Source organism: Poecilia reticulata, chromosome 8, assembly GCF_904066995.2.
Source record: "Poecilia reticulata chromosome 8, P_reticulata-male-v2, whole genome shotgun sequence".
Classification (NCBI taxonomy): domain Eukaryota; kingdom Metazoa; phylum Chordata; class Actinopteri; order Cyprinodontiformes; family Poeciliidae; genus Poecilia; species Poecilia reticulata.
The window spans coordinates 12,533,231-12,546,436 of record NC_088837.1 but is presented as its reverse complement, the minus strand read 5'-3'; the positions used below and the strand labels follow the sequence as shown (position 1 = coordinate 12,546,436).

The window sequence follows — 13,206 nt, the reverse complement described above, 5'->3', positions numbered from 1 at the left end:
CCAGGGGGCCGAACTCAAAGAGCCAAATGGATATGCCGAGAGGTGGGCTCGAAAAATGACTGAGGCATATCAGATAGCCAATGCAAACAGCCAACAATCCAGCATAAAGGGAAAGACATACTATGACAAAAAGAGCAGAGGTGTCGTGCTTCAGCCTGGGGACAGTGTACTGGTACGCAATCTCGGTGAACGTGGGGGCCCTGGAAAGCTGAGAAACTACTGGGAGCAGCAGATCTTTATCGTCAGAGAGCAGGTGGGTGACAACCCTGTCTATAAAGTCAGCCCTGAGCGAGGAGGTCGGCCAGTTAGCACTCTACACCGAAACCTACTGTTACATGTAAACGACTTACCTATAGAGCCAGTCCAGAACCCGACCACAAGTACAGCAGAGTCACAAAGGAAAGCCAAAAAGAATTCAAACGACCTTCAGGCCAGACCTGCTGTACTGCACTCAAACACAGATGACTCTGACGAAGAGGAGGATGGGGAAAAACCTCGTTACTGGCTTCGAATACCTGTGGAGAGACCCAGACCAAACTTTCACTCACCTGATCAAAATACTACCGATGCTTTCCAAGAGATAGCTGAAGAGAATGAAATCAGTTTGCTGGAAGCAATCCCAACCGATCCTGGACAGGAAGGAGAGTGTGTCAGCAGTGGAAGGCCGGGGTCAAGCAGTGGAGATGGACAATATGTTGAGGAGCTTCAGTCTACATTCCTGGAGGACATACATTCTGCCCCTCAAGAGGACAATACTCCAGCACCTGACGCGGAACACCCAGTCCCCCTGAAACGGTCTACAAGAGAAAGACAGCCAAGACATATGTTCAATTACCCTGTTAAATAGAAAAAAACAGTAACCAAGGTTCGGGCAACGTCTCACCAGGAGACCGGAAGTGAGGAGCCCCGCCCCCTGCTCTTCAGACCGAGTTTGGGGAAGAAAACGGCGGTTGACCTTTTTTTCTATCTCTGACGCTGTTCGTCTTTACAGGTTAGTAATGAGAAACTGGTGAGGGCTGCCCCCCTGTAAAAATGTGGAGTAACAATGTATATTTGGATATAATTTGTAATTTGATAGATGTGCTGAAACATTGAGAAAAAAAAAAGGATATTTTTAGCTACATTTTGGCTACAACGGTCAACTAACGGCTGTTCTGAAGATCGCTACATCTATCTTTTAGCTCCGTTCCATTCCCCGAACAAACATTGGTACCTTGACATACATTGTGTTGTTTTATCTGTTAAAAGTGAATTATTATTATTATTATTATTATTATAGACGTTACTTTTTTTCTCCCTTTCTATGTAATCAATTAAACTAGTTATTCAGTCGGTCAGTAGTTATTCAAAACACATTAGAGCTTAATGTTTTGTTCATTATAACATCTCCATCTTGCATTATTTAACATAATTAATCCTCTTATTTGAGAAATGTTTTGTTTAATGTACATCTCTGCGCTGCATTGATTGGTGGGAGTTGATACTTTTTTTTTTACTCAGGTGAAGGCTGCGTGTTTTTTTTTTTTTTGTAGCAGCAGAGGGACACAGGAATGTGATTGTTCTAGGAAGTGTTAATAATTTCATGATTTCAATAATTTGTAATAAAGAGACCGAGTTTGGGGAAGAAGACGGCGGTTGTCCTTTTTTTCTATCTCTGACTGTTCGTCTTTACAGGCTCTCCTTCAAGATCAAAGGGGAAGCAGAAATTCACCGCAAGAAGAAAAGGAAAAACAAAAAAAATAATAAAACATCATTTGTTACAACTGTCCATCATATGCTGAGACGTGTAACACTGACATAAACTTTATTAACTTTACCAATCTTACATATGTTGTTTTAGCTATTTCTATTGCCTACATTTATTGGTTTTTATTTCTCTTCTATGTTCTTTGCACCATTTATTGGGTTGCATTTTAGTTTGCACAGCATGAGTTCTTGGAAATGTGCGACTTCTAAGGCTGCTGCTCGCTTGAAGCGACAAAACGGCAGCTGTGTTTGTCACATCTTCCTGCAACATGTGAATGTACACAATGTGGTGAAAACGAGCACATGTTCAACTAGAGCGTCACAACTGGAGAGAGCCGTCTCAAAGGTAGACGTCGACATGTCTGCAGTCTGGGTGAAGATCTGTGCCATTCTTTGTCTGTGTTATGCAGCAGGTAAGCCTGAGAAGGATGCAGTGGCAAACCACCATTGTGTTTATTTGGTCTAAAAACAATTTGATCTGATGCAGTGATCTGCATCAGATAAAGTGATCTGAGCAGATCACTTTGTCAAAGTGATCTGCTGAAGCCTCTTGACTGTCTTATGAAATGTTTTGTTTTCATATTCAGAGATGAAAGAAGTGGTTTGGAGAGAAGTTGGAGAATCCGTCACAATCCAGTGTAGATCCAGGACAAACAAGGATCTTTCTCTGCATTTTAAAAGGGGCCTCTGGGAGGACATGGATATTGCTCAAATAACTAACGAACTCAGACTGGCCAGAGGAGAGAAAGAGAGAATGAAATTCACTGAAAGAAAATTGGAAGAGGTTAAAAATATGATTGACAGAGTTGAGTTTAATGGAAAATACCCAAACGTAGATTTTCTTCTTAAAAACCTGAGTGTCGACGACACAGGAGCATACTGGTGTCTGTATTTGAAAGACGTATCAAACACCAGAAAAATGATGAAAGGTGACGGATCCGTGATTGTTGTGGTAAAAGGTGAGAATATTTTTCTTATAAACTACTGCTGCATTTAGCACAAGAATGTTTTGCACAAAACATGGAATTAAATGAATACGCACACGCCGTAGCGAGGAGGAACTCCATCTGTGACTCTGATGTAAATATGCTTTTACAAGATGTACACATATTTAAACTGAAAGCAGAAAGTGATTACTTCTGAGTTTTCTGTTTTTTTTTTTTCTCAATTCAAACCAAGATATATGCATTTATTGTTAACTTCACACTAAGTGTAGATTTCTAACCTCTCTGTCTAAATTTTAAGAAAACAGTTATGCCAGAGCAGAAGCGATGCAGGGCTCTGATGTACCAACCATGAACATGCCCTGGCATGTGCCCTTGGTGTATGCTGTCCCTGCTGCAGTCCTCTTCCTTGGCATCATCTTGAGCTTCATCATTTGGATCAAGCGCAGGGTACGTTGAATTGTTTTTGAATTGCAACTGTATGTGTCTGTCTGTGTGTGTGTGTGAATGTAGCCTTCAATATCTGTGTTCTTATTACAGTGCAATTCTCATATTGTGCAGGAACAATACTACATTGTTTTTTAAAAAGATTTATCAGCATTCTACATGTCCACTTCTTTAAAAATATTTACATATAAGTAAGAATCCACCAGCATAACTGTGACAGAGTGAGAGAAATGACCAGTTCGATGAGCGTTTAGAGGGTTTGAAGAAACATTAGGAGTTACACCAATTCTAGTACAAAATGCTAAAAATAACGTCCAATACCTTTAACACATTTTTTTTGTTTGTTTTATAAATTTGGGCATTCCATTTACTCTTAATTATTTCGATTTTGCATTTTTAATTTAGAACTGTTTATAACTTTCTCCTGCCGTTTTACTTTTTTTGTTTTTGCGGAGCTGAAATGTGTTGCCATGCACAAAATTGGTGTTTCTGTTGTTCATCCTGCCTGATGAGCGAAACCACAACTCGGTGTGGTTAACCAGAAATGACATCCTCTGATACAAACTGTGCCTTTCCACCAATTTAACTTACACATTTTTATTTCTGAAGGTCTTAAGAACATTTTCATTCTGTGTCACAGAATTATTATTGACGAACTCCCATCTGCTCCATCCGTCATGTTGATCTTTTAAACAGACCGAGTCGGCTGACATCACAGTTGAGCAGACGCATGCCTATGCTGAGACCGTCAGTACTGATGCGGATGAGGAGCGTGTCGAGGCTGAAGCCGAGGATGAGACTGTGAGGGTGCAGCTTGCAAACCCGACTGAATCCCTCAACACCTCGGACCACAGCGTCAAAAGTGATGCGGGTTAAACAGCATCGCTTGTCAGACCACTCGGTTTTCTAAACCAAGTGTTTGCATGTGTGCAAAAGTGTAAGCTGGTGCCGCTCTTGAACAAAATTGCTGTGTATAGTTAAAAATGAGGGGGGGAAAAATCATCATCATAACTAGCATTTACACCTGTATTGTTTTTGTATGTTCCTCTTTTTTTTTTTTAAACCATTTTAGTCTTAGTTTTCAGAAAGTTTTACTTGTGTACAGTTATAATTTTAGATAAGATATTGCAAAATGCATAAAAAAGAGATTTGAAGAAATCAGTATTAAGAGTGTTTATATCAATCAGGAAGGAAAAAATGAAAGTGGAAACAATAAGTAAGGACTTCGGAGGAGAATAAAGCAAATGTTGGTGTTTTTACTGTATTTTTCTTGAATGATGTATCCCTTTGTCAAAGTCACACACTGTTACTCATAAATAAAGAATACATGTAAAGCATGAATGATCTCATGAAGCATGCATTGTAGCATATTGTTTTCTGTTGTATTTGATCTGATTAACAGAGAAATGCCACAATGTTATAAGAAATTCTCTAGATCCATTCACTTATGCTTTCCATAAGCGCCTGACCAGGCAGATGAAGCTGCTTTTATTACCAAACAACATAATAATTTTGTCTGACCGCAAGACAAAGAGCAGAGCAAATACATGAGTTTGTTCCCCTATTTTACCATTAGACATAAATATATCCATTTTATTCTCGGACAAATAACTTTTATTTAGTTTTTGACTGAAGACTATTTCATCCAAGCAGAAGGAACCCTCTTGTTGCTTTATTGCCACAAGAGGGCAGTGTTCTCTTCTTCTTCATCATCTGTTCCGGGTTTTCCCTTTAGGGGTCACCACAGAGAAACATCCTGTATCCATTTCGTTCCGTACTCTGCATTTTCTACCCTCAAACCAACAACCTAATGTCCGCTTTTACCACATCCATTACAAGAGGACAGTGTAAACAAAGTAAAACAGGCAATCCACCTTCTTTTCAGTAACAATTACACTTATATATTATAGAAACATGTCTTCCAGTGATGCAAAAGATAGAAAAGAAAATGTTATTCACTTAAACTTTTTTCATTTTGTCATCTCTTCAAGCACAAACTTTAATGCCACTGTTTTCAGTTTGTATGTGACAGAAAAACACTGAGAACTGCATAATTGTAAAAATTAAAAATAAACCAAAATGTCTTACTGCTTCAGAATTCACCTAAATAGTAAAAAAAAAAAAAAAGCCCATGTGGCCTTTCTGGAAGATTGGTAAGAAAAAAAAGATATATAAGTAAAGATCAAATAACTTCTATTTACAGTTTGGCACAAAACTTCATATGTTCACGAAATGTTAGCATCTTATATAGCCTTTATCAAATTATTGTCTCAAAATGGTTAGCATGTGGCCTAGCTACAAACCTACTAAGATGCAACTTTTTACCTAAACTAACTATCCTGACAAAGAGAAAAAAAAACCTCCAACAGGCTGATGAGCTGCAAAGGTGGAGATTTTCACAAAGACAGGCGACACGCTGTCTGGGTGAAAGAGAACGGGAAAACCTCTCGTTGCACACTCCACAAGTTTGGTTTTTTGTTAGAGTGGATTGACGAAACTTATTGAAACAAACCTGCAAGACGTCTTGCCAAACCGTGAGTGCAACAGCTTAAAGATTTTGACACTGCTAGCAAGAAAAGCATGGTGCCACTTCTCTACTCTTTTTTTTTCTAAGCATAGCTCATAGTATATTTATAATTCCTTGGAAAAATTGTATTCACTTAAACCTTTTTCATTTTGTCATCTCTTCAAGCACAAACTTTAATGCCACTGTTTTCAGTTTTAAGGTGATAGAAAAACACCAAGAACTGCACAATTGTGAAGTTGAAAAATAAACCAAATTGTTTGGTCAAGTTTGATTCATCGTCTTCAGTGTGTGGCCTTTAGTTTAACAGTTCATACTATTTCATGCCAATTTACTTAGAAAAGTACAAATGTGACCATTATTAGACTTTCCAGAATATTTTCATTGCACTACGGGAAATAAACCACCTAAAAAAAAAGCCAGACAAAATGTCTCAAAAGTCTTTCAATTATACTTCCTGCATCTTTACCGCAGGGTCAACTTCCCTAATTCTGCAAAATCAACGTAAGAAACCCAGCCTGAGATTGGAAATATGTTTTCTCAGTGCAATGACAATAAAAAGCATCAAAATCTGAAATAGTTCCCCATAAATGCCAACAGTTTTTCAATGATTTTAGGACCAGAAGCATCAAGAAACCAAACATATGCCAGCTTTTCTCTGTTATTTCTCTTCAGACTGCAGCTCCACCACTAAGTAAGTGTTTTAAACCCACCTTCGAAAGAAATTGGAAAAAAAACCTCACAACGCAGTCTCACTTCCTGTATCAGCTGCTTGACAAATGTAGTTTCTATTTATGTGTTGTCAAAGATAAATAAGATTGGGTTGCAGGCTGAATATGCTGACAGCTTCCCGCCCACATCAAAGGTATCTTATATAGGTCATGTGTTCCTGTGAGCTGTCAAGTTCGACTATGTGATTTGAAAACGTTTCTGACTGTGGAGTCAGAACCGGACTGAACTTTGTGAATGTCAACTACCAGCATGTCTGCTGTCTGGGTGAAAATCTCCACCATCCTTTGCCTCTGCTACACAGCAGGTAGGACTCAGTCAAATGAAATGAGAAACATTAACATGCGTGTTTAAGACAGTGTGATGGGGGTATTAAAACTGGCATTTTGTGTGTGTGTGTGTGTGTGTGTTTCTTTTTTGTGTGTAGAGATGAAAGGAGTGCAGTGGAAAGAAGTTGGACAATCCATTACAATCCAGTGCAGATCTTCATCTGATCAAGATCGCCTGAGCTTAACAATGGGTCTCAATGAGACTGAGATTGTTGGAATAAACAAAAAGCCACATAAAGAAATAATTCGTGAAGGAATGAAAGAACGAGTTCAGACATCTGGGACATTCCCCAACATTCAAATTCTCATTAAATACTTGCGTGAAAATGACACGGGACCATACTGGTGCTCTTACTCAAAAACAGAAGACGTTACATATCAACAGAAAATCATGAAAGGTGATGGATCTGTGCTGCTGGTGGTGACTGGTGAGTATTTATTTTGTCCTAGATGTTGCTTCTTCCAAGTCAAACACATATAAACTAACTGTAGCTAAAGGCTTTTTAGTTAGAAAGGCTTTCATACCTTGATAAGTCAGATTAACACAAAACTAGCAAGCAAAGTCGCATTGCTGCTTAGTGCTTTCTGTTAAAGTTTTGATATATGGTTTTGATTTTAAGAAAAAAGACAAGAAACACCACCACCATCAGATGATCCACAGAAAAAGTGCGAAGGACCAGATACGAACATGGTGCTGGTGGGGGTCGCCATCGCTGTTGGCGTCCTGCTCGTCATGATGCTGGGCTTTATCCTGTTTACGCACAAGGTATGAATTTATGTTGTTTTCGTCTTTGTTGAGTTTTGGAAATTCGCTGTTTCCCTTTGACTCAACTACTGTTTGTGTCTCTGCGGGTGTTTCAGGATTAGTAAGCCTTCCTGACTGAAAGTGTCACTCAGATGCTATGCATGAGTCACACTTAAAAAAAAAAAAAAAGGTTTTCCTCTACAAGTAACAATTTATTACAACGAGTGATAATTTGTTAAAATGTTCATTTAAAAAACTACTTCGGATGTTTTTACGAAATCGTGCATGGTGGCTCAAATGATTAAGTGAATAAGATTCATCCGTGCGTAAAGCTGCGTTTATGTGATCGTAGTTTTAAAAATGGGTTGATTGCTTCTGTTATTTCTTTTGCAAAACTGACAAACCTGAAACTCAAACTTCCCTCTGTGAGCAGGAAGCCTTGTACTTATAATACTGAACATATTCACAGCTCTTTCAAAGACAACTAGCAACATTGAAACACTGTTTTGTTTCAACATCAGAAGCAAAAGTAAAATTTAAAAAAGATGTACAGAGCACTTTTAAAGACATGAACAAAACAAGAGAAGAGAGACTGGAACATGTAGGATTACAACCCACCCCCAAAATAATAATGAAAAAACACAATTCATTTAACAAAATTCACTTTAAAATATCACTGTGCTTTGTAGAAGATAGCTAAAAATTCAATTCATAGTACTCAAACTTATTGGACAGCAGTTCCAGAGTCTCCAGGTGAAAATGCTCCGTCACGTTTTGCTTAAAGCCCTGAATGTGGCACAGCCAGCAGAACCTCAGACACCGACTGGGGACAAATGAATGTAAAGGTTTGAGGAGATTCTGGTCTGTGAAGAGCTCTGCAAATTCAAATGGTCTAATTATTGCAGCAGACAGGAAACCATTGAAGCCAAACAAGATGTTGTGTAATGTACAAGAATTTGACCTAGTCAGTAAACTAATGAATGAGTTTGTAACCATTTGCAGATGCTTCATACTTTTTTTTTTTTTGGTTTATGTAAGCAAGTAGAAAATTACAATAATAAAGCCTAGAAGAAATGAAAGTATGTAAAAGAAGTCCCAGCTTACACAATTTAACTCAAGTGTGCAATGTTTCATAAAACATAAACTAAAGCAGGGATTTGTCATGAGCTGTAACATAAAACCTCGTTCAAAATATATCCCCAATGTTCGTCGTAGGAGAGCACAGCTGCTTACAGCTTAAGGTCAGGCCAGGAGTTTCAACAACTAAAGGCGTATTTTTCTCCAAAGTAAAATCATTTTAGCACCTTATTCATTTACTGGAAGAAGGCTTTAGCCAAGAAACCGTTTATCATGTCTCGACACTGATACAAGCAACACGTGCAAATTTGAAACCTTGTGAAACCTGGAGGAAATGTATAATTGCACAGCCACTGCATTGCACTGATAAGAGATGTTTGACAAAGCTTTCAGTAAGAACAAAGAAGCAAACATGTGAAACGGAAACAACGGGGGCCCCAACACATATCTTTGATGTACGCCGTTTTGGAGCAGTGTAGTTTGAGGCAGCAGTAGAAAACAGTTTAAGGAAAACTGTGTTGAATATACATTTTTCATGGAACTGTATCAAACCTGATCTATTGAGTTGCTTTGCGGCTTTTTACATGTCACAGATTATTATTCCAGATGTCATATTTTAAACATTTCATTCAGAAATGCTTATAAATTTCTCCCGATCGTTTTGACTTGTGTTATTTGCGATGCTGATGTGTTGCAATGCACAAAGGCGGCGCTTCATGTACGGGACAAAGAGAACCACTTGTTTTAAAAAGTTGTCACTCAAACTATTGCAAAACATTGATTTTCTTGATTTTTTTTAAGCTATTGTCTTTGGTTTCAAACTCAGTTCCCCATTTCAAACCAGTCTAACTTGCTGACAATCTTTTGTGACCAGACCAAGAGCTCAGACAATGCAATAAAGCCGAGGCGTGTTGCTGCCGGCAATGATGTTTACGAGGACATGCGAGGAACACTGAGGCGCTGAGGATGCGTTTTGCAGGACGCTGACATGCATGAAAACTCATGAAGCTGTGGACCACAGAGGCAAGCGGTGCATGCGATGCACTTCCCCAACAGAGGCAAGCAGAAGGCAAGCACTTGTGTTTGCAAGAGAATGTCTACAAAGACAAAGAAGAGACTGGACTGAGTGGATCATAAAAGTGTACTTTGTATATGTTGTTTGTATAGTTTTATTTTAAACTGGGAAACAAGTATTATGTGTAGCATAGATTTTTTTTAAATGTATGTTTTGTTTTGTAATTTAGTACCAAGTTTGATTAATGTTTTATATATCTAAAAAAATGGAGCTGGAATGGAATGAAAAAAAAAACACACACACACAATCTGATACTTAGAGAGCAAATAAAACTAGAAAATTCCTGCAGAAATTTTAAAGGGGCATGCCAAAGTGTGCCCGTCGGCTTTGACGCAGCGCTATGATGTTAAAAATTAGCATTAATGCTAAAGAAAGCTGCAACGTAGTCAATAACCTGTGGAGAGGCAGAAGCATGTTTAATAAACTGTAGTTGTACCATTCATTATGTTAGAATTGATGCATAAGCTAAAATTAGCCAATATGCTAATGTTAGCTTAAATGCTGGCAGTAGCATGTGGAGCAACACGACCATGTTGTTTTAATTTTACTACTCTATTCAGTATACTAAACATGTCTAATTAATGAGAAAATTAGGTAAAAGCTAACTTTAGGTAAAAGTGCTAGTGCACTAGTCATAGACAGTGAAATGCTAACTTTTGTACAAATGCTAATGACCTGCCTTGCTGAGCATCACCGCTCTTTTCCTACGAATCCTCTTCTGCTCTCTCTGTCAGGTTTGTGATCTGTAGCATCGCAGGCGCTGCGTCTGTGCCGCTGGTTCCTTAAAGGAGCAGCGACGTTATTTTCTGTCCATAGACTTTTAATCAACTATTTATTCTTATTTATGTCAGATTTTAACATGGGGGGACATATGTGTAATGGTTATAGTCTTGAATCAGTAGTATAATGCTGAAAACACAAGCAGTTGTAAATACCAGTAAACCCTACAGTGCAGTCCTGGGGAGCTGCAGTTCCAGACACTGTGTTCTTCTGTTGCTATGGTAATTAATCCCCTGCAGCTGTGAGAGCCAAAGAGCGGGAAAATCCTCTTCAGACACAGTTTCTATACTTGGGAGACACCAGGCGTCAGTCTGAAGGACCCTGACAAAAAGCATAAGCCCTAGCAAATTTTTGTAAACATTGTACATGAGCATGCATGTGTATCTATGTTATGACCAACTTTCAGACCAATAGGGCGATATTTATGCCTGTGAGGGGGATTTAAAAAGGGTTTTTGAGTCAGCCATAAACAGTCCTGTGTGTGTGTTTCATAGAGAAAGATTACTGATTCTGTGAGACACAAAATCTCAAATTTTTTCGTTTTTATTAATTTATGTAATCATTTTAACTCCGATCCCCAATAAAAATAATAGCAATAATGCCGGCCTCGAGCCGCACGATTTGATACCACTTTTGTGGGTGGGCACGCAGCGGTACGAGCCGCATTAACGGTGATGGAAGAATAATAAATAATAAAGAGGCGTTCTATTGGGTGTAGAACAATAGGTGCCTGCCATGCAATGCATGGAGGCAGTACTGACTTGCTTCGCAAGTCAGTACTGCTCTCCTTATGCATTGCTATGGCATGCCCCTAATTAATCTTTCAAATTGGAAATGTGAGAAGTTTTAAACAATGTCATCTATAAAATCTTTTGTTCTGTTCCCAGATTTTCTTAGGTGTTTTTAGTAACAATCGTGACGCATCTAACATGAATGAAACACATAGACGTCTTGCATATTTCTAAATGCAGATTTCAGTTCACTGTTTTTAAGTGATTTTAGGACCAGTAGCGTCAGGAAACCAATGTGATACATTTCACATTTTTCATTTCACGTTTATATGAGCAGAGCTAACTTTCACCTCTACTTTTCACTCGTGAAATATATATATACTTTTTTTTTTAATTATATAGACAGATTTTGATTCAGTTAAATGCCAACACTCAGGTGTCATTTTGAAGCTCTCAGCTACAGAAAGCCTTCATGATCAAGAAGTATTTGGGTAACACTTTATTTGAACAGGTATGCATAAGACTGACATGACACTGTTATGAACATAAAGAAGTCTTTATGAATGTTTATGACTGTTGTCATGAAGTGTCATTCGGTAAATAATGACACTTTTAATGCAAAGTCGCTCTAAAAGTTGCATTAAAAGTCCATTAAAAGTGCCAACTTTGCATGATTTTGTAAATTATAATTTAATGCAATGTTGGCATTTTGAATGGACTTTCAATGCAACTTTTAGAGCAACTTTGCATTAAAAATGTCATTTTTTTACTGAATGACACTTTATGACCACAGCCATAAACATTCATAAAGACTCCTTTATGTTCATGACAGGTGTTATGTCATGTTTATGACAGTGTCATGTCAGTCTTATGCACACCCCTTCACATAAAGTGTTACCAGTATTTGCAGTAAACAGTTGATATTTAGGAACAGCATGTCAGCCACAATCAACTTTTCCAAACCAAATTCTTCCAATAAAATGTTTCACTCTAAATGCATTTCAAGAAGGTGTTGGCACACATTTTAATACTAACTGTGTAATAGTAACAAATGTACAGGGATATGCTTTGTGTGTTATATTGTTATTCAGTATTTTGGTGATTAAAATAAGGACTAAAACTAAGTATAAAACCTTGGTACTGATTAAATCAAGGTTTATTTTTCTGTTAAGTGGAATTCCATGTGTAATACAATTGTCTGTATTTTTAAATCTCAATCAATAAAGCAATGTCTTAACTTACTTTCAAACTTTCTCCAGCTTTTATATTGACTTGAACAAATGTTAAGAACTCTGGAAGTTTCCCACATTTTGCCACAACTCCAGAACAAACTTCAGTGCATTAAATCAGGATTTGAAAGCGACACAAAGTAGCACACGATTGGGAAGTGAAAGGTAAACAATTAACGATTTTCCTGTTTTACGGATGTACCTCAGTAAAGTGTTGATGAATGTTTCACTGGGCAAACTCCTCCTTTTTGTGCCTAAATGACAAAATAACACGTTGTGGCTAGAAGGCAAGAAAATCTAAACTAGGTTTTGAAGAATCCTTGATCAGTCTAAAATCATTCAGGCCACTTAAATTTGTGCTTGTCTCAGTTTTAGGTTGTCTTGATTCCAGACAAGCATTAGGATGTTCTTCCTTTGTGATTTGATGAAGAAATGTGGATAATTATGATTTATCAGTTCAGTTCTATCTTTTGCAAAACAAAAACAACAACAAAAAACTGAGAAACACAGGCAGGGATCTGCTTTGTATAAACTGAAAATGATGGTATAAAAACTTTCTTCTCCATTTTCTTGACCTCGTCTGTTGCCAGGACCAAAACTATAACTGCTTTAACGTTTTGTTTAAGTGTTTGAAATATGTATCCAACAGCTTTGTACCAGACTAAAGAGTTTTGCCCATTTCTAATTGAAAATAAATAATTAAATAAATAAATAAATAAATAAATAAATAAATAAATAAATAAATAAATAAATAAATAAATAAAAATGTTCAGATAGATCAGATGAAAAGCAACAGTGACCCTAATTTTTGATGTAGACAGACAGATACACACTGTATTTTGACCAATAT

The 13,206-nt window shown here is 37.6% G+C and overlaps 1 protein-coding gene and 1 long non-coding RNA gene across 2 annotated transcripts; both read left to right on the top strand.

The window, feature by feature from the left end:
- The first annotated feature begins 1,939 nt into the window (after positions 1–1,939).
- On the top strand, positions 1,940–4,478 carry LOC108166493 (uncharacterized). Its single transcript, XM_017306210.2, has 4 exons — positions 1,940–2,159; positions 2,334–2,705; positions 2,992–3,140; positions 3,834–4,478. The coding sequence occupies exons 1-4, from the start codon at positions 2,105–2,107 to the stop codon at positions 4,011–4,013; spliced, it is 756 nt and encodes a 251-aa protein (XP_017161699.1). The 5' UTR covers positions 1,940–2,104; the 3' UTR covers positions 4,014–4,478.
- A 1,988-nt stretch (positions 4,479–6,466) lies between these two features.
- Positions 6,467–9,890, top strand: LOC103469283 (uncharacterized). The gene is made up of 4 exons (XR_014088618.1): positions 6,467–6,697; positions 6,818–7,147; positions 7,340–7,485; positions 9,416–9,890. It is a non-coding gene; the product is annotated as an uncharacterized LOC103469283 (long non-coding RNA).
- Positions 9,891–13,206: the final 3,316 nt, after the last annotated feature.